General features: G+C 35.0%; 1 protein-coding gene across 4 annotated transcripts in view; it reads right to left on the bottom strand.

Annotated features, from left to right (window-relative positions):
* LRBA (LPS responsive beige-like anchor protein) overlaps window positions 1-27,168 on the bottom strand; it is a 513,768-nt gene that overhangs the window by 346,586 nt on the left and 140,014 nt on the right. For 3 of the 4 annotated variants that reach the window (XM_045831330.1, XM_045831331.1, XM_045831332.1), the window contains one exon: window positions 24,523-24,584. In XM_045831330.1, coding sequence (XP_045687286.1) covers window positions 24,523-24,584 — 62 coding nt within the window. Of the gene's footprint in view, window positions 1-24,522; window positions 24,585-27,168 lie in introns of those variants that run through there. The other variant, XM_045831333.1, reaches the window with a different exon arrangement.

Genomic DNA, 27,168 nt, shown 5'->3' with positions numbered 1-27,168 from the left:
AAATTCTTTTCATTCTAGGAAAATAAAATAGACAGATGGTAGAAAAAGAAAGCAATCAAGTTCCATGAAGAAGCACATCCCAGAGAGAAGAGCATGAGTCACATCCTACACTTTTGTTAGGAAAAGGAAGGAGTGAAAAAAGAGCAGAGACCAAAGGTATGGTTTTGGATGGTGGTGCAGAAGATCCCACACTTCACTGCCCAGGCAGGACACAGGGAGACAAAAAATCTCAAAAAGTTGCCCTAAACATAGCAATGCACAGGAATAGGACAGAAACGGACCTAAAACAGCCTTGAAGTATCCCATGCCCTTGGAAGAGTCAGAAAACAATTCTAGAAAGATATACAAGCAGTTGAGGCTTGGAGGGCATGAGGAGAACACACCCATTACCTTTGTTGACAGACAGCAGGGAATCAGAAGGGACAGTGATAGCTCAAAGGATGCCACAGTCAGGGAACAGAAGCAGCTACTCACGCCTCAGCTCTGACACCACACACCGCACTCTGAGCAGGTGACTTGGAAATCTGATACAGCACCAGATTATGAAGAGGCCAGACCTTAAACTGACTGAGTTTTCATTCAGATCACTTAGGTGAGAAAAACCTTAAAATGGAAGCCAACTTTAATAAAAAGTTACTTTTCTTGCTAGAAAAAAAAAATCAGGAAAAAGGCAAAAGGATATCCTACATATAGTTCTTTAGATCATACATCTTATACTTAAAAGATTTACTAGTATTATTTGTCTCAAATAACTTTTGTCTGATCTAAAACTCTAACAGGTGAGGATCTTTACTATGTAAATCACATAAAATTCAAAACTCTACATGGGTAAAATAGATAACAGTGGAAAGTCTAAAATTTAATAGGTAAACATCAGTTTGATTTTATTGTCATTTATGTATACAATAAACTGACTTTTACTTATAATGTAAAATCAGGAAGTGTAGCATTTAAATTTCACAAAAATTTGAAACAGCATGGTTAGAACAAATATAAAACTAGTAAAAGTTGGTGTAACTTTAAAAAATTTGCAATCCAAAAATTTTTATGACCTAAACTTAACTTCGTATGTCACACAAAACATTTTAACTTAAAAACAAATTAAACATGGAGGAGCATATAAAAGAAGAGTCCAACTTTTTATAAAAGCTCAGAAACAAAAATTCATTACTACTAATGCATTAGGCTTCTTGTTTTCCCAGCATTATCTATAAACCCATATCTGTTAACTTATAGTAACTGCTATCTAATCACCTGGAATAAAACTTTTCACTAGTTAAAAAAACATTAGACAAAATGAGAAGTGAAGTGATTATATAAATCTTAGTTACACATTTGGGTACTGTTAAAAAAATCTCCGTTCTCAAAAATATTAGTAACTTTTAATTTATCTGTAATCCATTCCTAATTATAAATTATTAACATATAATAAAATATATAGGTACATAAATACATGCTGATAATTCAGACAAAAAGAAAGTGAAGCCCAAGAGAATAGAAAATTAATTTTTTAAATAAACCTAGCTGTTAGTCAAAGCCAAGTGTTCTCCATACTAAAACACTATCTAGAATTCTAAGGAAGTTGCCAAAACTAGAAAAATGACTCATTAATCGTGCCACCTTAATGCATTTTCTCCACTTCTGAGATAATTATCAAACAAGGCGTTAGTCTAAACAATTTCATAAACCACAGTTCAATATAACCTTTAGTGAGTTTTAATAGTTGAAAGAAAATCTTAATGATTATCGTTTTTCATGATCATTTCAATATTTCATCACAGCATTTACAATTATATAGTGATGCAAAATGCATAGTACATTTGAAGGTCTTGGTTATTCTCATCCCAGAGGTACTGAGGAAAAACACGTTAAAAGCCTCAAATCTAACCACTAATGCAACTGAGTAATTTCAAAACACATTTCAGCACTTCAGAGAGGAAGGACTCAAAACACAGCAACTGAGTCAATAATTTCATACTTTTTCTAAGCTGTATTTAATTGACTATCACTCCCTATGGCCGTAATTGTTGACTAGTCAATTTTTACTAAAATATACTCTTAGCTTACTAATGCTCTTAAGTCATACAACAACAACATAATAGTATACATTAGTAACATTATTAAATACACAAAATTCCACCGAATTTCAAGTATGTACATTTGGTGGTAAAAGTCTGTTCTGTTGGTTGGAGGGAAAATGAAAAAACCTTCATTAACAAAATTAAGTCTATTTCCCCACCATCAACAAACAAAAAGAGAAAAGGGTACAAATTAAAGTTCTGTATATTAACTTACATTACTTATATTGATATTTAATTCTAACACCCTTAAAGTGAACTTGACACTTTTCTATAAACTCAATAATCTCTTACAATATATTTTAGTGTACTGAAGGCACTACATGAATTTACCTAAAATTTAAAAGTAATTCCCAGTGTTATCACGCCCTAAAGCCAATAAAATCAAGCCACAGAATGACAAAGACTACATATATTCCATTCTATCGCCTTTTATTTTGGAGGTGAGGTTCAAGTCATAAATGTATCAATTTATATTCCGGTGGGCTAGATAGTCACTAAACTATATTTTAGTCTTAAAAAAAAGAAATATAATCAGTAACTTCAGGTTAAACATAGCATAAAACAAGGAGACAACAGTGTAAGAAAGTGAGTAAAAAATTTCTCTGCAACCTGGAGGGAAATCATCTTGAGGAAGCAAACCAATGCTTGCCGCAGAACCCTCCCAAGGCCAAGATCAGAAGCACTGAGTACATCTGAGGATGGTTCAGGGACAGGGATGAAAACACATGAAATGACTGAAAGCTGGTATAAAAAGAGAGAGTCCCACATCCTCTTCCCCGTAATGCATGGCCATTGCCAGCATGGTACAAGATTGAAAGTTTACTTTCCAGAGGGTAAACATCTAGCTACCCTAAAAAGCCTTAGTTTTAAAACATGCAGTAATTTGAAAGTATACTTACTGAACTATGAAACTCTATGCAAGATTAAAGAAGTTTTTTCTAAGAATAGTGAGAAGCCATAATAAAACTTAAGTGCCCATCAGTGGCAAAGATAGGTTATTCATTACCAGTGGACAACTCTCAAAGACACACAATTCTTTTTTTTTATGCAGTACACTTAAATATGGCCAGACAACAAAGTGTCACCAGTCATTAGAGGAAAGACTCAGGTGAATGACGTACAACAAGCAAATAAACTGGAAAAAGAAAAGGAAAACCTCATAAAAAATACAGAGTATTGTTAATATGGTAGAGAAAGACTAAAGAAAAGTATAATTAATACCATCATAGAGATTAAATTTTTCATGTAAAAAAATCAGGGCAGAGATTTTGCTTTATTCCCTAGTAATTCTCTGCTCCCACATCAGAGTTCTCTACAGAAACAAAACCAACAGGATGGAGAAACATATTTTATTTGTTGTAAGGAACTGGCTCACAGAACTATGGATGGTGAAAAGCTCCAAAACCCGCAGGGTGAGCCGGCTAGCTAAAGAGCCAATGGTACAGTTCTACTCCAAGTCCAGAAGCATGAGAGTCAGGAAAACCTACGGTCTAGCTCCAGTATGAAAACCAGCAGGCCCAAAACCCAGAAAGAGCTCATGTTCCTGTTGGATCTCCAACTTTGGTCTCAAAGGCAGGAAAGAGCCAAAGTCCCAGTTCCAAGGCATTCAAGCAGGCGGAACCCTCTCACTGAGAGGACAGCCAGCCTTTTTGTTCTAGTCAGGTCTTCAGCTGACTGGGCGAGGCCCATGCTCACTAGGAGAGCACCCTGCTTTACTAAGCAGAGTAAGATCTGACTTAAATGTTTATCTCACCCAGAAACAGCCTCATGGAAAACCCCAGAATAACGTTTGAATCTATGTCTGCACACCCCCATGGCTCAGCCAAGTTGACACACAAAATTAACCATCAAAGTCTGTTCCCTCCCTCCCCCATAAAATTCAGAAAACCAGAAAGTGCTCTTCAAAATTAAAAGTATAATATCAAACTAAAATTTGATAGCTTATTAGTGGAAGATGAAGAAACCACTTCGAAAACAAAATCAAATGAGAGGAAAAATACAAGAGAATGATGGATATGAAAATTAGAAAATTAATCCAGATATAAGGAAAAACAGAAAAAGAAATTCCCATAGAAATAGTCCAAGAAAATTTCTCTGAACACACGTATATACTTTTTCAGACTGAAAAGGTGTACATAGCCCTGGCTGGCGTAGCTCAGTGGATTTAGTACGGGCTGCGAACCAAAGCATCGCAGGTTAGATTCTCAGTCAGGGCACATGCCTGGGTTGCAGGCCATGGCCCCCAGCAACCGCACATTGATGTTTCTCTCTCTCTCCCTCCCTTCCCTCTCTAAAAATAAATAAATAAAATCTTTAAAAAAAAGAAAAGGTGTACATAAAATACCAGACACAGTGAGTTCTCAAATAACTCACACACACCGAGGCACAATCCAGTAACGACATAAACAATTTTTAAAACAATAAAAATACTAAAAGTTGCTGGAGAGAAAAAAATTTGTAGCAATTTTAAGTTTCAGCCATTAATACTTATATCCAAACAAGCTAGCAAATATAAAAGTTAAATAAGAGACATTTTCACATAAGCAAAATCTAACAAATTCTACCCCTTACGTGTTCTTTCTCAAGAAATCACAAAGCACGTGCCTCACCAAGATTAATCCAGACACCCAAACGTCACCCTCCACCCCTGTTCCACTTCAATTGTCCAAGGCACACTTGTTCCACCAGATCTTCTGTCTTTACCTTTATTTTATTCTCTACTATATTCCCAGTGCCAGAACAGCAACCCATGCATCCACAGCAAGTAATCAATAAATACTGAATCAGTACACTTTTTAAAAAGAAGGCCACTATGTGACACAGGAGGGAGACATGAGACTAGAGCATAAAAAATGATACGGAAAAAATTCTGGGTCGATGGTAAAAGCAGCCTCCAGATGACAGCTTTCTACAGACCTGAAGAGCACCCCACCCAGATTTAAAGAGGAAAGCAGGCAACTCCAGGCACTATGCCTCCAAGAAAAACAACTGAACCAACAGGTACAAGGCTGTGTTTGATCACACTGGTAGAAGTTTTATAGGTCCAGTAAAATTTAGAAATAAATCTGTAGAGTATGTAAAAAAAATTAAATAAAGTTAAATAAATAATTATTTATTTTAAAAAAATAAATAATTAAATAAAATTAAATATCTACCAAAGGTAGATATTATTAACATTAACATAAACAAGAAAGAAAAGGATAAACAAGTGGGAGGGAGGGAGGAATGGAGGGAGGGAGGAATGGAGGGAGGGAGGAATGGAGGGAGGGAGGAATGGAGGGAGGGAAATCATGGTATATTTTGTAGTTCTGCCATACAAATATTTACTTACACTATCACAATAATACTAGCTAAGGTTTTAACTAAGTATCATGCTGTAACTACACTGGGAATGAGGTTAGTGGGAAACAGAAAGGGAGAGCAATGTAAGTCCTCAATGGCCATCTTCCCCATGGAAGGCACTAGATAATGTCTTAAATAGAAAAATCAAGAAATAGCTGTTGTATCGTTTATCAATATAAAGGTAACTAGCAGAGTCAACAACTGAGAGATTTGAATGTGGTTCCTTTCAGGAAGTAGAATCAATGGGGAAAGAAGAAAGAGGAAGGGGACTATTTTTTTTTCAGTTTAAGTATTATACTATTTTTAGATTTGTGAAATGATTTATGTCTTACTTGATAAATCATAAAGTTTATATTATAAATCATATACTCTCAATGAAGAGCAGTAATAGAAAATAAAAATACACATTTTTTCTCACTGGGCAATAGGTATCTATCAAAAATTATTCTGAAATATCTTTCAACAGCAGCATAAGCATTCCATTTTCACAAATACTGATATCAAACCTACAAAAAATATATATGTATCATAAACTATTGAGAATTTTTCTTCTCTTAAAGTCAGTATTCTACATTCTACCAAATGGAATTAAGTTCATCGCTACTGCCAATTAAATAGTCTCCTTTTTATGGTAAGTACTGATCTAAGGATCCACATGTAATTTAAATTAAAGAAAGGAATGAAAGATAATTTGTTAACAAAAACCTAAGCTCATATTAAACTATTTCAGTTTTTCTTATTTAAAAATATAAAAATTAAAGGCTTGTGTTCAACAAAATAATATAAAATCATTAATACTTTAAGATGCTATGTTTACATAAGCCTTTGTAAAATAAGTCCAGTTCATTGGATGAAGCCCCTTTTACCCAAATAGATGACAGAAGCCTATTAGGAGTCCGGAGAGGAGACCACAAAGGAAAGCTCAAACGGGGAAAAGAATGTATTAACACAAAATTGAGAACCACATTATGCACAGGACTAAAGGTCAAAACCAGAGAAAACTTGTTCATGTTCAAGATACAGTAATCTTAAGAGCTCAAAGTAAACTATCAAGAACTTTTCAACAGTGTTTGCACTTTGTGTCAGCACTCTCTCAGCAGCAGATCTGACACAAACTCGAGTAACCTCATTCCAGGAGGAACACACCGTAACAGTGAAGCACAGGTCTTACTCCATTGTCTCTTCAGAGGGTAAAACAAATCCTTACATGAAACAGCAAAATAAAATATTGCCATTTGGAAACTTTTGGTATCAATGCATTTTGTACACGCATACTTCTAAATGTACATTTTATTTCTACAAATATTATGGCTCAGTTTATAAATGAAATTTATTGTATATACGGATAACTACAAAGAGATAAAATTCTTATAAAGTTGAATTCACAAATGGTACAGTTTATAATTGCTTATTAAACAAATATCTTTTAATGTGTACTATGTGCAAAGAATTGAATATTGAGAAAGTAACTACTGGATTTATATAATAAAGAATGCACATTTTTAAAAATAAAAAAACTGAGATAACCATAAAATCAATTATGCAACTACTATAAACATAGCTTTAAATTTATAATCAAAAACAATAATCCTCTCACTATTGTGTTTAAGCATACATTAAAATTAATATACTTGCAAGTACCTTTGAAAATATTTTTAAACATTTTCAGGAAAAACCATCTCCAGTCAATAATGACCCTTAAATAACTTCCAACCTGGTGTCAGTTTTGTCAAGATCTCTCACTAATCAACACAGAAAGCTGATTTCAAAAACAGTGACAAAAGCTGCTGTAGCCCTTTGCAGCCACAATCTCTCAACAGATGATCATCATTAAGTTTATATCAGGGCTTCACATTCGGGAGCTACATAAATGTGTCCTATTAGGACATGGTCAGTCTGTTTGGCAACTCCAGCTCTCCAGACATATGGCAATTGCTGCCCTTTGAGGTCTGAAGTCAAGTCTTTAGGGAATCTCAAAGCCTGCACTGAAATTACAAGGAGTGTTCATTAGAGACTGCTGGAGAGGAAACATGAAAGACTTCCATTAAAACTATATAAAACAGCTAATTATTTTTAAAAGATTTTTAAACCATCTGATGTACTGGGCTTCAATAAAAAGTATTTACCAATGGAATTATTTTTAAAAGCACTGCTTTCAGGACAGGAGTGCCAACAGCTTTCTTCATGCCTCCCACCCGCCACCTCAGCACACCTTTTTTATCAGCATCATCAAGTCACGATTTTTGTATCATGGTAGAGAATAAAATTATCTTATACCTCTAACTTCTTTCTACAAGTCACCGTAAACATTCACGAAATGAAGGTATTTTTAGAGACAAAGTTTTGTTTTCTAAAATCTAGTTTTGAATAATATAATGTAGCTAATCTCAAGCAGTCATACCTATGTAATTCTTTTTAGATGCATCTTTTGTTATCCAAAAGTCTACCTCTATTTCATTTTTAGTCCACTTTAAAATAAAAATCATTTCAATGTTACAAGTAAAAAATATGTTACTAGAAAACCTATGAATAGCATTTATCAGATAATATTATTGAAAATATATGTAGATTCAAATGTTTAAAATTAAAAGAATGTCAAGAAACTGACAAGAGTGCAAAGAAGTCTCATGTCTACTTTCCCAGGATTTTGAAAAACATAAAAAGTATAAATATTTTCTAATTAATAATAGTTGCCATTTTAATATTTTGCATGGGTGAACTTTTTAACTTCAGAGAACAGTTATTTATTAAGTTTCACAACAAAACAATACCACTATGGAATTTTATTTCAGTAACAAATCCCCATAAAATATTATATAAAGTTCATTAGTTTGCCTCAATCATTTCTTGAATTCACATATATGTTGGTTTCTGACAGCCTAATTCCAAAAAGCAATTACAACCTCAATCCATATGTAAAAAGATAACAGAAAGCAAGTACGTTAAACCAGTTTAAAAGAATAAAAATCTAAAGAAAACAGATTACAAATGATTTATATGAATGCCTAGTGCTGAAGTTAATTACAAGTAACCCAATAAAATAGTGCCTTTATTATTGTACAGCACGTAATAGCTCTAGATGTAAAAACCAGAACTCCTTCTGCTGACTTCTGCATGCCCAATCCCACCGCACACAACATTAAGAATTAAACAAGTAGTAAATAAGGCATATAGAAAACAGCAGTTTTTAACTAAAAGCAGAAAAACTCTCCTGCTGTTTAACCATTTGGGGTCTTCCACTCTGAACAGTGATGACTGTAAACTGATACCATGTATTCATTGAGTAAATTCTTAATGTTAACATAAAGTGAGACTTCAATTTCAGTGTTCAAAGCTTTACATCAAATAAAAAATAATTATGAAACAGCATCACATTCATTTCAGCACTCAATAGGAGCAAATAAGTTATCTTTTAATTTTTTAATTGAACTTATCTTTTATGTTTATACCGTGAAATGATATCTTCAGAATTAGAGTTTTCCAAACCTCACACTGCATCCGGCTTACATGCAGCTTTGGTACCGATTTTAAGAAAATACCGTCTGAAACACATACCCTGCAGACCACTGCAACACAATATGGTTGTCAACAGCCACAGCCTGCACCCAACCACAGTGTGCTTAATCACTTTCCTGGACAAGGCCCTTCATTCCAGAATGTTTCCATAACTCTTTCAAATATTTATCCATGTGTTTAGTGAGATATTAGCTGATATCAACTGTAAGTATGATGCACAAGTCCTAAGACGTATCATGGATAAATTTCATCACGTAGGCCATTCTTCGACCTACAGCAGTGGTATGATGACATACTTGATCGGCCAGTTTTGCTGCACAAATGAATTAGGACTGATGAACCAACCAACCAAGAGTGCATCTCTCTGGCCATCTTTTATCCCTATTAATTTCATCTCCATTATATATACATGCAATATCAGCTTATTTTGCTTTTTGTTTTCCCCGAGTCAATAACTTCACAAATTGCGATTTGTCTCCTTAACTGTAGAGAGACAACTCCACTTCTTTGAGTTCTTAACAGTGCCTGATTCAATTTTCCATATGACAAACATTCAAATGCTTGTTAAAGTAACAATTTAACAGCATTAGTGAAGGAGGGAGCACTCGGAGATCTTCAAAAACACTACTAGACGAGTTTCCTGTGTGCTCTAACAAACTGCCACAAATCTGGTGGATTAAAACCCCAGAAGTCTGTTCTCTCAACAGTTCTGGAGACAAATTTAAAACTGGTTTCACTGAGTCAAAAATCAAGGTGTCAGCAAAGTTGTGCTCCTGGAGGCTCTCAGGGATCTGAGGAATCTGTCCCTCGCCTCTCCCTGCTGCTGGTGCCTGCGGGCACGCCCTGACTTTGGCCATGTGACTCTGCTCATCTTCCCACTGACACCTTCTGTGTGCCCCTCTGTGACCTCCGCCTGCCTCTTGAAGGATACATGTGGTGGCATTAAGGGCCCGCCCAGGTAGTTCAGGAGTATCCCCTCATCTAAAAATCCTTAATCACACAAAGATCCTTTTTCTACATAAAGTAACATTCACGGGTTCTAGGCTTGTGACAAGGGTATTTTGGGGGTAGCCGTTTTTCAGCCTATCACACTAAAGCACAGGTGGCAAACACAAGGCCCACAGGCAGACCTGGCCCTCCACCTTGTTTTGTCCGGCCCGACACCTTGCTTCTACCTGGCAGCAGCGCCAAGCTCTCGCTTAACTGTTAAGGAGTAGATACATTTATAGTCCTAAAATCACATTCTACCCTTTGAAGGCAACTGTGAGACTGATGAAGCCCCTGGTGAAAATGCGTTTGACACCCTTGTGCTAGAGAATCCAAATTAAAGCAACAGAAACAGCAGGTTGAAGAAAAGTAAACTTTACTATCAAGTTCAAAAAAATTCAAAAGATTCAAAAATAAAAACATGTGTAAAAATTAGTATATTATGTCAAGAGCTAGAAACATTTTCAAGCAAGTCCACTTCTGCTCCAGGTGTCGGTTCTCATCATGATTGACTTGTGACTGGTTTTATTTTCAGTTTCAGAAACTCGGTTAATTTGCTACGTATGAAGCCTATCCCGCTCCAAGAAACTGGAAGCCGCGCAGCTGCGCAGGTAGCAACGAGCGGGGAATCACGAAGAGCAGCTGCTGTGATCCGTGGACGGGCAGTGGCAGTGCCGCCGACGCCCAAATAAGCAAGGCGGCAGTCCCTACGCAGTGAGGGGGCTAATCACAGACAGAAAGATTTAAAAATTCTCCCCCATTAGTTTGTTTTCTCACTGCTACTGACAAACCTATTTTCTTCTTTAGATTACATTTGCTATCGAATGGAATCCTATTCTCATAAATTTGACTAGCTTCAAAACAATGGGGAATCTTTGCAATGGATGTAACTGTGAGACAACTCTACAGTATCAAGCGACTGTATAAGCTTTCTTGAATAAAGGAATAGATCACCTTTCCCCATAAAAAGGAACGATAAGAAACCAAAATTAAATTTGCCCCCATTTATGGAGTATCTGATAACAAGAACAACCTGACAAACCAACGGACCCCAAAAGACAATCTGTTATTCTGTCTTCCAAATAACTTTCGAAAATATGTAACCACCATCAAAAAGAATGCACTGTGCATCCACTATTTAGGACATTATGAAGCATCTTTATACTCACTGTATGTAAAACCACATTGTACAAAAGAAAGTGTAAGGTGACTGTAGAAAACGGGTATAGGTTAGGAGATTTGGGTTTTTAGGTAAACTACCCAAAAATTGGCAAAAATACATAATGCTTATGTCAAATATCTGAATACTATTTACAAGGCAGCACAGGAATAACTATACAGTAAATTAAAATCTGTTAGGAACCTTGAAAATAAGAAAAGTTTTTACTTGAACAAGGTAATAAACTACAGCTCCTCTCAGAAAGAAAATTAAATTTGTCAGTATGTACTAAAAGAGGTAAAATCAACAGAAAGAAAAAGGTCAATTCACTAATTCAGGAATAAGCTGAATCAGTGATTTTTTTAAAAGATTTTCTTTATTTTTTAGAGAGAGAGGAAGGAGAAAGAGGGAGAGAAACATCAATGTGTGGTTGCCTCTTGTGCGCCCCCTACTGGGGATCTGCCCCACAACCCAGGCATGTGCCCTGACTGGGGATTGAACCAGTGACCCTTTGGTTCCCAGGCCCGCAATCAATCCACTAAGCCACACCAGCCACAGCTAAATCAGTGATTCTTTACAAGAGGAATTTTTCAAATGATGCTTTCTTTTGTGCTTTCCTGTCTCCCTGACTCTGACAGGACTGAAGTCATAAGGAACTTCACTGATAATGATGTATTTGGCAACAAAAAGAAAATCTGATAATCAGTAAACTACACTAACTTATAAACGTACAGTATTTCTCAACTGTGGTAACACTAACACTAGAGGAGTGTTGAAAGTAATGCAGCAAAAATAAAAGGTTTTACAGTGTACAAAAGAGGCACTTAAGGTGATGGTAAAAGTAGTTAACACTCCATAATGACATCAATCTCACTTGTATTCAGGTATACTTGACTGACTTTTCAAAACAGCTGTCACTACAGCTGGCCCAGAGAATAGTGGAGCCATGATTTGGAAGCCCATGGAAAATAAGAATGCTTAACCCATTAACCTTGTCCACATGGGAAAGGCGCCAAAACTGCTAATCTCTTAGATCCCTTTTCTAGCTCTAATATTCTATGTTCAAGATGAAAATGGACTGAACTGGTCATATAACCACAAAAAAAAAAAAAAGAAAATGAAAAAGACACTAGAAAATAATGGTGGACTGAACTTGTAAGTCAAAAATCTAAAATTAATGTCATAAAAAGAAAATGATATTGAAAATACTAAACAGAGGATTTTTGTTTGCTGTGAAAACACTTAGAGTCAGAATCTAATAACTTTAATTTATAACCTACTTGGCTCTATTGGACTGTTCTATATATATTTACATATATTATCCAATACAACCTTTATTACATCCATTTCACTCAATAAGACAGTGAGTCTCAAGCAAGTGAAGTAATTTGCTCATGGTTACCGAGTTAGTAAGTGGTAGAGAGAAAAACATTTCTTAAGATTCAAAAATCTATTATCACAGCATCTTCCTGGCCTAACTTCTGAAGATCCTATGCAAGGTGTCCTTTCTTGTTTTGTTACTCATGGAGACAACACAGTCCAACTCCAGCTTGTGCAGAATTTACTACTAGAAAAACAAATACATAACCTTCAGGGTGCAAACCTTAGGTTTTGTTAGCCCTGCACACGTGCTTCTGGGAGTTCGTGTGATGCAACGACAGCCTGACTTACAAGACCTGCCCAGCTCAGCAGCGCACAGAAGATGGACTGTGTGTGCAGTTACTAACACATAATGAATGCCCCTTCCTAAATTTATGCTATTATATATTAACTGTACATATCAGGGCATTAAATTTCTACATAACTATTTGAACTCAGCCAACTAAAGCAAACAGTATAAGCACTTTCAACAGAAAAATTTAAATCTGGATCCTAACAATCCTGATTACTGACTGAAATCCATTAGATTATACACTATTTAAGAAAAATATATGGATGAGCATACAGCTGAGCCTTCCCAGAATTATCGGACTTTGATATTAAACAAAAACAATTCCAAGCTTTACACTTTTAACCTAGCCTTTTTGTAATACCACAGAACTTCAGTAGATTAATTTGAAGTAATAGAAAAAAAGAAGGGACTAAGTAAAACCACACAGTTGTAGCTAAGAAACAGAACTAGCTGAAAAACCAAAGGAAAATGGTATGCTTAGAACATCTCCATTCTTGTATTCCTCCTTTTTGCTAACTCTTTCTAATCCCGAATTTAAAAGACCAGTTGTAAAACCATAGGGTGCCAAATTAAAGCACACTTTATTTTCAGATGTCTCCATACTCATAGGCTGACTTCCTGTCAGGAAGAGTTCCATTTCACTGAATACCCCAATCAGCAGGAAACTTGCAGAATTAAGTGCCAGTTGATATTACTTTGTTTTGCATTTACCACCCTTGAGAATACTGTTCAAAGATCTAGTTATATAGTCAGCATGGTATCATCCTTCTGACTAGACTGCCAAGCCACAGGGTGTAGCACCAGTTACACAAAATTCACCTTGAAAGGCTGTGCTTTCTAAATCCTAGTGTGCTAGTGAATCAACAGGATGCCTGTATTTCAGAATAAATCCTGCATCTAAAGTTAAATCATGCTTCTCTTTGGTTGTAACGAAGTGATTTAACTTAATATTGGAAAGGTCTGCATTCAGATTCAAAAAAAAAAAAAAAACCAACTGATGTTCACTAACTCCTCAACTTAAATATTTTTAAAAGACCTTTATTTTGTTTTTAATGTTTTTGCTGTTATTTAAAAGACAAAAAATCCATTTTATAAAAACATCTGTTATACATTTTGAATCAAACAAAACCATAAATATTTTACAATATTAGCATATTGTTATTAAACTCATTTCAGATACTTTAAAATTTTTAGTGCATTTAAGATTTTTCATGATCAGTTAATATACCTTGACCTTGAACTACCCTCTCCAACTTCCATGAACTTCCTGTCACACTTCAAAAGCATCTAGTTCCTTATCACATGGTCAACTATTTCTATTGTACACAAAATTAAGGTAATTCTAAGCATTTCGATATAAAACACCTATGCTCATAGATTTTCTCCATTATAAGGATAAAGCATTCAGCAGCTCTAAGGCAAAACTAGATGACTGTACTAGAAACCTATTTTTTATCCTGATGTTAATCATTACCCTATTGATTCTCATCCATTTACAATCAAAAGGTCATAAGCACTGACAATAACAAAGTTCAGACACAATCAATCTACAGTCACTAACTCTGTAAGTACATTCTAAGGGTGAACTATAAACATATCCAAAACATAAGGAGGGATAACATTATGACAAGATTGAAATACTAAATTATATTGATCCTAGTGGGATCATACTGCATATAAACTGGTCTCAAAGAAGCCAACTGCCACCAAAGTCCTAGTTACAATGGAAAAGGCTGGTTACAAAGAAAATGAAATGTTTTATATACAACATATCAAAGCCTAAGTTTCAGCATCTCATGCACTTTGCAGACGGCTGCCATGCAAGCTCCTTTCAGCACACAAAGAAAATAGTAAGACTTTCACTTAACCATTGCAGGAAATAGCTATATAATCAATTGATATAAAAATATTTGAATTCCTTCTTAAATTTAGGGTTACATTTGCATAAATATTGTAAAAAATACACACAGAGAGACACACACACAGCAACATGCCTGGTTAAACTTAAGTTGCTCTGAAAAAAATACCTAAAGATCGACCTCTTCAGAAAGACATATAAATTGGGATTTATGCCAAATTAACTTAGAAAGGAATGAGAACAAGTGACTGAAATAATTTCCTCTGAATGAAGGAAAAACAATCACTGTTTTATAAAGAAAATAGTAGCTACAATTTTGCATATCTATTGATTTTCTTTAATCGCTGTGATGGGAGAAGCAGGGGAACACCAGAAGCAGGATACTAAAAAAGAGGATTTCTTGCATTATTCACTGTCTCACTTCTGATATATCAGTAGCTTTTCCCAAATTATGTTTTACAAAAATTTTCCACACACACTACGGCCATAAAAAGGACTGTGTGATCAAATATACTAATTTTATTCCTATTACAGATTCAACAGTAGGCATTATTATAAACGTATTTATACACGCAAATATTTACTAAAGGCCTTAAGGGGTTTTACAGGAAAGAAACCTAATTAAATTTGAAGGAACATTCTCTGCACTTATTTATACGGCTGTAAGCCTTTTTCCACACAACGTCCATTGTTATCACACACTACACACGCTGGAACTTGCTGTCCTGGAAAATCTGGAAAGTGAGAACTGATCAAACAAGACACGGCCACCACAAATCCATCCAAGGACAATCAGGGGTACTAGAAAGAGTGGAGAAAATGCTTTAGGAACATTAGAATCTATAAATGCTGATTAAATTATCAAAATATAGGAGAAACCTGGAAAAAATTAACACTGAAAATCAAAGGAGTCTGAAACGACGTATTCATAAAAAGAAAAAAAAACGTTAAATAGAAACTCATATAATTTTTTTCTACTCAACTATAACTACTCCCTGTGCTCTTAAGTCCTTATAAAATTCTATGTTGTAGTACAATTATTTGTCTCTCTCCCTAGATTACTGTCCCTTAAAAGGAGGGGCTCATCTTAAAAGTATTCAATACATGCTTTCCAAACAATAAATGCAAAGAAATAAAATGAGCAAGCACAAAGAGAACCGAGGGGTAGATGAATTCACAAACCTCTGTAGAGGAGAGAGCAATTTACACTAAGCCTCACAGACAGTAAAAACAAAAATAACTTTAAAAGTAAGGTAATAGCCCCATCATACTGCTGTGTAACAGACTGATACTACAGGATTCCTGATGGGTGAGAAAAATGCATCAGGAAGTTAAGAAGACTTTTTTATATTTCCAATAAACAATTTATACTTAAATTCCTATTTTGTGGTTGGAAAAAAGATAACCCTTTATTTGTTCAATTATTTCAACAAGCCATAACATTTTCTTAATACTATTAGTGAGTTTCATTTAAAAAGGTTGAAGTGCATATCTACATTTATATTAAGTTCTCCAATAAGTAAAATTCATCCACAACAGCAGGAATAAAATAAGTGGAAACTTGACAGGAGTGGAGGTTAAGAGGCACAGGAAACTTCCTGGATTGAAATGGTTATTAGATGGTAGTGTATATGTCAAAATTCATCAAACTCTACACTTAAAATGTGTACATATTTTCCACACAACGTCCATATATAGTACATAAATTATGCTGTACTGAAGGTTATTTTTTAAAATAGGTATATCTTACGAAGTCAGAGGAAAATTGAAAAATATGACCTTACTAATTAATGAACATGACTACAGTATGTAGTAATAATAAATGACTTAATAAAAATGAACACTTACTACACACTTAATGACACAAAAGTATGGTGGTATTTCATAATGAGAAAGACCAAAAAGCAAAAGCCCAAAACATAAAAGTAAGGTAATGGTAATGGTACTTTACCATTCATTTAATATTTATACAATGTATATAAACAATCTACCATTACATTTTAAAGAACTAGAAGAAGAACAAAAGCAAACCAAAGTCAGCAGAAAAAGAGGAACTAATATAAATTAGAACAGAACTAAATGAAATAGAGAACAAAAGGACTATAAGAAAAAGTTAATATAACAAAGAGCTGGTTCTTTGAAAAGATTAATACAACGGACAAATCCGTGGCTAGGCTCACTAAGGAGAAAAGAGGAAAGACTCACACTAACTCAGAAGTGAGAGAGAAGTTACCACTGACGTCACAGACACACAAGGACCATGCCAGGATACTATGAAAGCCTATATGCCACCGAAGTTAATAACCTGGAAGAAATGGGTCAGTTCCTAGAAATTCTTAGACTGGATTGGAAAGAACTAGAAAATCCAAATATACCAATCGACAGTGAGGAAACTGAAACCACCATCAAAAACCTCCCAAAAAATAAAAGTCCAGGACTACATGGCTTCAACAGTAAATTCCAGCAAATGTTCAAAGAAGAATTGATACCTATCCTTCTCAAACTCTTCCAAAAAACTGCAAAACAGGAAATATTGCCTAACACATTTTTTTAACATTTTATTTATTTATTTTCGGGGAAAGGGGAAGGGAGGGAGAAAGAGAGGGAGAGAAACATCAATGTGTTGTTGCCTCTCATGCACCTCCCACAGGAGACCTGGCCCGAAACCCACACATGTGCCCTGAGCTGGAATCAAACCAGCAACCTTTTGGTTCACAGGCCAGCACTCAATCCACTAACCAACACCAGCCAAGGCCCCAACATATTTTATGAAGCCAACATTATCCTGATACCAAAATCTGGCAAGGATAACACAAAGAAAGAAAACTACAAACCAGCATTTCTGATAAACAAATGCAAAAGCCCTATACAAAATACTAGCAAATCACATACAATACATTAAAAAATAATTCATCATGATCATGTGGGGTTCATTCCAGTGGCACAAAAATGGTTCAAAATGCAGAAATTAATATAATATACCACATTAACAAAATAAAAGATAAAAGTCATATGATCTTATCAATATATGCAGAAAAAACATATGAGAAGACACAACATCCACTTAAAACACTCAATAAAGTGCGTATAAAAGGAAAATAGCTCAACATAATAAAGGCTGTATATGACAAACTCCCAGCTAATATCATACTTTATGGTAAAAAAACTGAAAGCTTTTCCTCTCAAATCAGGAACAAGACAAAGAAGTCCACTCACTGCTTATTCAACATAGTTCTGGAAGTCCTAATCAGAGCAATTAGGCAAGAGAAAGAAATAAAAGGCACCCAAACTGGGAAAGAAAAAGTAAATGTGTCGCTTTTGCAGATGACATGTTTCTATACATAGAAAACCCTAAAGACTCCACCAAGAAAGTACTAGAAACAATAAACACACACAGTAACGTTGCAGGACACAAAATCAATGCACAAAAATCCACTGCTTTCCTAAATACTAACAATGAAATTTCAGAAAAGAAAAAAATTCCTTTTGTAATTGCAACAACAACAAAAAAATAAAATACCTAGGAATAAACTTAACAAAGGATGTGGAAGACCTATTTACTGAAAACTGTAAAGCATTATTAAAACAGACTGAAGAAGACACAACGAAATGGAAAGACACTCCATGTTCATGGATTGGAAGAATCAATGTAGTTAAAATGAACATATTACCCAAAGAACTATACAGATTTTGAGCAATCATCATCAAAATCCCAATATCATTTTTTTAAAAATAGAACAAACATAATCAGCTTTTATAAAAGCACAAAAGACCCTGACTAGCCAAAGCAATCCTGAATGCGGTGGGGAGGGGGAGCTGGAGGCATCACACTACCTGATTTCAAACTATAATGCAGATTTACGATAGTAAAAATAGCATGGACTTGGCAGAACAACAGACACACAGACCAGTGCGACAGAACTGAGAGTCCAGACATAAAATCACATGTATACAGGCAAATAATTTTCGACAAAGAAGCCAAACCACACAATGGAGAAAAGAAAGACTCTTCAATACATTGTGCTGGGAAAATTAAAAAGTCATCTGCAAAAGAATGAAAGTTTGTCCCCATCTACAAAAATTAACTCAAAATGGATCAATGACCTAAATATAAGATCTAAAACAGTCAAGTGCACAGGGGAAAACATAGGTACTAGTCTTGTGAACCTTGTTTGTAGAGAACATTTTATTGACTTGACCCCATCCCTGACTGGCATGGCTCAGCTGGTTGAGCATCATCCAGCAAAGCGAGTGGTCGCTGGTTCCGTACCTGGTCAGGGCACATGCCTGGGTTGTGGGCTGGTCCCCGGTTCGGGTACATGTGAGAGAAAAGCAATCTATGTTTCTCTCACACATTAATGTTTCTCCCCTCCCTTCCCCTCTCTCTAAAAATAAATTTTTTAAAATCTTAAAAAGAAGCCAAAAAGAATTTAACCCCAAAGGCAAGGGAAGTAAAGGCAAAAATAAATGAATGGGACTATCTATATCCATCTAAAAAGCTTCTGCAGAGCACAAGGAACCTACAACAAAACAAAAAGGCAACCAACTAAATGGGAGTTGATATTTGCAAACAACACCTCCGACAAGGGGTCAATATCCAAAATATATGAAGAACTGGTACAACTCAACACCAAACAAAGAAACAATTCAATTAAAAATGGGCAAAGCGCCTAGAGACACTTCTCCCAAGAAGACACACAAATGGCCAATGGATATCTGAAAAGATGTTCAACTTCACTAGCTAATAGGAAAATACAAATCAAAACTAAAGTGAGATACCACCTCACAACTTGTAGAATAAAAGGAACCCTCCCTCACTGCTGGTGGGAATGTAAACTGGTACAGCCACTACGGAGAACAGTTTGGTAGCACCGCAAAAGCTTAAGAACAGAGTTAACATAGGACCGAGCAATCCCTCTTCTGGGTATCTACCCGAAAAACTCAGAAACATTTATTCACAAAAATATATGCACCCCTATTTTTATTGTAGCATTATTCACGGTGGCCAAGGCACAAAGACAAGCAAAGTGTACTTTGATGAGGTTTGGATAAAGAAGATGAGATACATGTATACTGTGGAATACTATCCGTTCTTAAGACAAAATACTACCTTTTTTTGACAAAATGGATAGGCCCTGAGAATATTATGCTAAGCAAAATAAGTCAGTGAGAAAAAGCTAAGAACCATATGATTTCACTTATACACGGTGTATAAAACTGAAACTCACAGACTCAGAAAACAGTATGATAGTTACCAGAGAAAAGGGGGTGGAGTATAGTAAAGGGTTAAGGGGGTCAAATATATGGTGACAGAAGATGATCTGACTTTGGGTGGTGGGCACACAATGGAATATACAGATCAGGTATCTTAGTAATGTACACTTGAAACCTGTATGATCTTATTAATCCGTGTAACCCCAATAAATTTAAAATAATACTTATACAATTATATACATATTTGGTTGAACAGTAATTATGCTGGATGTTGGAGATACAATAGAAAACAAAACACAGTTCTTCAAGAAACTTCCAGTCTAATGGAAGAGAAATAAAAATCACAGGCAATTTAAATAAAGAATGGAATCACTATAATATGGGCCAGTGAATCCCTTGGATGAAGACCTCACTTAGGCTTAGAGCTGTGAGAAAGAGAGGGGTCAAAACCTTTCCAGGAGAGACTGCAAACTGTCCAGAAGGTGAGCTGTTATCCCAGAGTCACTGGCAGGGACCGTGCTGGGAACTAGGTATACTCTAACATGGTAAACAGAAACACCTGTTATGTTCATGGCCCTAGAGCACAAAGAAGATACAACTAAGAAAATAATAAACTAGCCCATGTATACCTCAACTTTGTGGCATATTCTATGATGACCACTGAAATGAGGACATGTAAAAAGGCATCAACTATAACTATGGTAATCTGAGAAGAGAATAATTAAGCTGAGTTCTCAATAATGAAAAGAAGCCAACAATTAGCGTCATCAAATTTGAAGAAGGGAGATTTTAGGGGACAAAAAAGCATCTCCCAAGACATAAAAATATAGTGGCACATCTAGGTGACTTTAAACAGTTCAGTGTAGTTTGAGAATGGATATAGACACATGGTAAGAAATGGGTCCACACAGTAAAGGTCCCTAATAATGTATGACACCTTTGTGCCACAGTACCTTGGTTAGTGAAATTATCTACTTTTCTCAAAATATCCATCACAACTATAAAAGGAAGAGGTCATGAAACAAAAAGCCAAGAGCAATTATGTTAATGTCACACATTTAGAAGGGATAAATTCAAAAAGGAGAAGGAAATTAGAATTAGAGAAATTATAGGAGAGTGGAGAAAGAGAGAAACATTTCTATAGAGATTCAAGGAAAAATTCAATTCAAAAAAATTCGAACATAAAACTGAAACAAAGGAATCATAATGACAGTGATATCTGGTTCTTATGAATATTACCATTTTTAAATTCATAATTCAGAGGTATAGAAAGAAACCCTTATATCAAAAATGACCAAGACTTATATCATTACCTTCATATAAAAGAAATATTCCTCAAATAACAACAATCTACATGTTTTGATGAAAAAAAAATTTTAAAGAAAAATCACACTAACAACAGTTTTAAATTAACATTTGTTGGTGATTAATTACTCAGACAGGATGCCAGGCCAGACTACATGGTACTTCTAGTTTTTCTATATACTCTACGCATTTCTGATAAATGGGAAAAGAATAGATGACCTGGCAGAAGGCTCAGACAATAATATGTGATTTACAGGACATGAATGCAGCTACCATAAGATTTATCTGACAGCCCTCTCCGATAGTGGACTGTTGAGTATCCGATGGAATGATTTCTAGTCTAGAAAGTCTACTACTGAGTAGCCATACACATTATTTATTTATTAGATGTTTTGGGTTGAAACCATTTTTAAATGATGCACTTCACAATGCACAGTCATAAATTTAGCTTTAAACCCAAGAAGGGAGGTAGTGTTATTGGAATGTATGTCAGACTGAATTAGGATGAGCAACGCAACGCTTTTATAAAGTGGCCTTGAATGCAATGTCAATTCTTTCAAAAATGATATTAATGTCAAATGAGCAAGATACAAACACTTTACACAACACTAGAGTAATATTACTTGAACTATTTAACATTTTCTTTAAATGCATATAGATTTCTATGAAGTTTATACACATACACAAGAAATACCAGGCACAAATAAGTTACATGCTTGTGAAAAACTGAATCTGAAATATAATTGAGAAGTTGTTCAATTTTTTTCTGTGCATCAGAGAGTAGTATACAGTCTCCTAAAAAATGTATACTGTCTCATTGTAAAGAAGAAATAAATCATGTGCTGGAGCTTAAGTACTTCTTGAATTATTTTATATGGAATTCAATACATGAATAAACCAAATTTAATAAGACTTAGTGTGCATTTATGTGTGTATATCTTTAATCAAAAGAATTTTAAGAAAGCTCTTCAAATCTAAATAATAACATTTTGCCTTAATATTAAAACTTAAATGGGATAGAATATGAAATGGTTTCCAATAAATGAATGAGTGGATACTGAAAAATACAACCTAGTTGAAGCTTTAAGAAAATACATAGTGACCTGTTTAGTCTTAATGAAGGCAAAGCAAATGTGATCATTTCCTCATTTCTTAGACTCTATACTCTCTTTTGTAATAAAATGTGGGTAATTTTTAGCACCTTGTTTAAAAGAAAGCAAAAGATAAGTGTTGAATGAATTCAAGAAAAAGAATCGGAAGATGGCTGATTGTCATGAAATTAACACCAACTAATTTGTAAAGTTTTAAATCAAATTTGCAGATGTTAAGTTCATAAGCATATCCCATTATTTATGTGATTAAAAAAAGAGTTTTTGACCTGATCTTTCGATCTTTGGCACTCGATCCTCTCCATCTCCTCTTAAAAAATTAATTAAAATTTTAGCAAGATGCTAGCTTTTCACTTCCCACCCTATCTCAGACTAAGAAAAATTATCAATCAAACTCAAGGCATCCCCACCCAGTATCTGCAAAATGTCGACTTCAAATTCAATTTCATATCTCTTAAGCTTTCATGTGGAAAAAGATAGTTCACTTCTTAACAAAATAAATCACTTCTGTGATTGCCAATCTGACCTCTTTGAATTAGGAAAATTCAAAGTGAAAAATGTAATTATCACCCTGGAACAATCTGTATACATCTGGAGCTAATTCTGGCTTCATTTTTCACATCGTTTTTCACACTGTGCTACATCTTAGAGAGATGCCATGGAACTTTTGAAGAACTCATAAAGAATGTGAAGGACTTCAAATAACCAATAATGTATTTTATTCCAACAAAAACCCTGAGACTGACTTTTGCAACTTACTCTTCTAAGTGAACTTCATATTGCATCTGATTGGATTAGTATTAAACAGCACTGTAATATCCATGACAAACAGGTATATTAAAATATATCATTCTTTATCTTTTCAGCAACTACATTCAACTATTTAATACACTACATCTGAAATAGCTTTCCTGTATCAAGAACATACTCAATTCTTCTGCACTAGAAAGTGAAACTTCATGATCAAAATTCATTCTCCTGTGAAGAAACATCCAAACTGTAAGTGCACATTTCTTAAAAGTAAAGGGAATTTCATGTCACTATAAGAATGGCAAATAGTAATTTCCCTCCAAGAAACAATCATGCAATTATTTCAATTCAAATTACTTATTAAGAAATTACTTATTCAGTTAGCTTTTAAATAAATGGAGTTCTCTTTAAAAGATTAAATTATAAATACATGAATCTTGCTAAATCTAAGAATAATAAGCCCACTAGAAACATAACTACTCCTCACAAGTTCATTATAAAAATCCATTAGGTGTAATCTCTAGAAGTAATTGTTCTTACTGCATTTTACTGACAATGCATAGTATTGATTTTTCACACCTTCTATGATTCTTTAATTTGTATTCATGAAATGTCCATCAGCACAGTCTAAATAAATTTGGCAATATAGGCACTAAAATGAATAAATCGATGCAAAGAAACATTAATTTTGCATTATCCTTATTCGTCAGGCAAGTAAACCATGAGAGTTGTAAATGAAGGTCAAAGGTTTTGAAATGGGTCAGAACCCTTGACCTCTAGACCAATACCCTTCCTATTAAAAAAGGCTATTTTAAAGTTTTAAGTAGGGGAATTTACTACCAGCCAGATATCATTTTTAAAAGACTACAAAGAAAACTCTCAATAAAAACATTCATCTATTTAATTGCAAAACAGAAAACATCCCAGGATACATTGTTTTTATGTAAGTTTTAAAAAAAATCATTAAAGTTTACCACATGAGGTATAGGGTTTCTGAACACTGAAAGTAATTTTGCTTTTAGGAATTTATTTACTACATCTCATGAGGGCTAAGGTAGTTTGTTGATGTTTTCTCAAATCTACTCTGCATGTCAAAAATAATTAGCAATGACAAGAATTCAAAATTATTTATCACTCCTTTTATAACCTCTGCACAAAAGGGAAGTAAACCCATTATTCCCAAGGGAGTCAAAAGTGGCACTCCACGGGGTGTACAAATAAATCCGCTTCTATAACTTTAATACACACAGTAAAAAAAATTTATCTATCTCAACATCATTTAATCTGCACATTTTTACTGTAACCTTAGAAAGCTGTGTCTAGTTCATCTAACCAAATTATCTCACCTCTAACTTCAAAATTATCAGCTCGTATCAAAGACAAGGAGTAATCCTTTTGCAATACAAATAACATTTTAAAACTGCAAACTCAAAACTCTACTATAGCAAAAATTTCTCATAAAACAATTAAAACTTCCTTGCAAAATAATTCACGTCATTCTTGAATTCAACATTATTCTTGTCACTCACCTGTGAACACAGTAGCATAACCAACTCCACAACTGAACTACTAGACTTCATGCAAACCAGACCTATTTTAAAGAGAATTTAAAAATAAAATTACAAAGTAAAAAACAAATATGAGGGATTTATTTGCTATACAACTTTGCCCAAAGTGGGTTTTAAAATAAAATTTAACATATCTGGCTAAGAAACAAAAATGTACACATTTGATCATATGAGTAAACAAGGTACTTTGTAATTACTTTAAACTTGGCATCAAACCTACCATAATTTTTTACAAACTATTTCTTTGCAGCTTTCAAACTACTAAAACATTTATTACAACTTCATCCATAATGACATTTCACAATACTCATAGAAATGTGCACAACATATGCCATATTGATCCATATCATCTACATTTTGTTTGGAGAGAGTTGATTGTTCTACATGCAGAGAAGGGAAATGGCTCCCTGACCTTTGCTTTCTCCACCACACTCTCTCCCTTCAACCCTCCAGCTATCAATCAAGTTTCCATTTTGTTTCATGGCAGCAGACATCCCAAACACTCTTATTAGTACCTTGACCTGTGACCTCACACTAAACCTTAACAGAAGTGCAAGCCATTGTCTGTTATACATTCTTGATTTCTTATAAATAAATTCATTTACATTTTCTTTTATGTTTCATTGGGGTTCACCAAAAGTATCTCAGCAAGGAATTGCTATACAATTACCTAAAGAACTCTCCAGTTTTGATGACCAGTAAAATCTAAAGGAGTTCATTCAAAGAACATTTTATAACCAGCGTCTTAAAAAAGCAATGCCAATAATTAAAAGCACTAAATTACTAAATCACACTAAATAACATTATTAATAATCAGAAAAATTGTAACTTTTATTCTCTATTTTTCTAGGCAAACACAAGTTTAGGTTCCAGTGTGTCAAAACCAAAATAATTACTGGTGGCCCTTACACACTTGACAGAATTACCTCCTTCCTTTCTCCATGTCGAGGCTCCTGCAGGCATCCTATCCCATCTCACTCCCTTCCTTTAATCTCCGCGCTGTCGTTCTCTCTTCCCTTTTAGTCACGATGCTCCTAACTACTGATGGCACAGGCTGCTGTTCTTTAGCCTCACAAATAGCTTTCAAGTCAAACAGGTTGTTCACACCCCTTCACCTTTTAGAAAAGTCAGAACCATTTTTCTCAATGTCTCACTGTTTCATTAAGCAAGCAGGTCACTAACTAAATTGTGATTTCCGCAGAGCTAAGATGAGCATACCTCCTCGGACCAATGCCACAAGGCTGTAAGAGAGGGCACAGCAACTACCTCCCATTGCTGGTGGAGCCCTCTACTGGTCTGAAACCTCATCACTTTTCATAAAATATAACCCAGTACAGGAAGTTCCACACACTTCAACTTCTTTCTACAACTAGGTCTACTCTACTGTTACCAGAATCCCTACCAACTTTCCTTTCATGGCAAAGCATTTGGGCCATGATCTGGTTCAGCCTTCTGTATCCATTCAGATAATAAACAATTATGATAAAAACAGTCTTGGGGCATCCAAAGTTGGAAAGATTTATAGGTGAACTTTTGTCCCCTTTACAAAGTATCATAGACTGGTTCAATACTTATAAAATTATGAACTTCAGTCTTATTTCTCAATAATAAAGGTTAGCAAGCCAGAAGTTTGATGCTACGCCGTTGGATGTGAAGATTCAAGAATGAGTGTATGCACTGCTCAGCAAGTTGACAGTGAAATGTCAAATAACATTTCATAGTTTGATTAGCACGATCTATGGGTTTTCTGGAGTTGGGTTTTGTATATTTGGGAAGGGTGGGAATGGGGCCAGGATGGACACAGTATGCTAAGTTTTAAATAAGAACTTCAGAAGACAAAAGACACCTTAGATTAGCTCCCTGCCCCCTACTGAACAGGCAGACACTGTAAACACAAATGTATAAGCTTGGGAGTCCATAAACAGGAGATAATCCCAATAAAGGACTTTGTTTGAGATGGTACCACTTAATCACATCTCTATTTTTGACCTAAATTTTTACTTTTGGGTGACAGTGGTTACATGTATGAAAATGCAATAAATGAATTCTAAACCAGGAATTCTGTCTTCATATTTACATTTAGACTCTAAGAATTATCCAGAGGAAGGCCATAAACGAACATTCGCAGTCAAATTGCAAGTTGCTGCAGAAATACCGACTTTCATTCTAAACACACACACACACACACACACACACACACACACACAAACTACTGCCCCAATTAGCAGACAGTGAGCAGGTCACCGTGGGCTCAGACACACGAGCAGGCCCATAATCTGACCTCCCTAAAAGACTCCCACAATAGTTGGGTTCAGTTTGGTTGGTTTCATTTTTGGTTGATTTTTCAAAAAGATGGAATTTTAGTCTCTTCAAAAAAAGACAAACCCAAGTTGCTAAGTCAAGAGTTTTATAATCATCTGGAGCTTCATGATCAGAGACCACTAGAATTTCTATACCAGAAATTCCTTCTCCTACCTCTATGACCACTGCTTTCCCTTGGTACTAAACTCGGAAATACTAAGCGACTTAACTAGATACTACGCTGGCATCGCCTGAACCCACTGATCCACTGCCTCTCTCAAGTACACCATGAAACACCGTCACGAC

Source organism: Phyllostomus hastatus, unplaced genomic scaffold, assembly GCF_019186645.2.
Source record: "Phyllostomus hastatus isolate PE091 unplaced genomic scaffold, TTU_PhHast_1.1 phas_contig_159, whole genome shotgun sequence".
NCBI lineage: Eukaryota > Metazoa > Chordata > Mammalia > Chiroptera > Phyllostomidae > Phyllostomus > Phyllostomus hastatus.
This window is presented reverse-complemented; position numbering and strand designations above follow the sequence as displayed.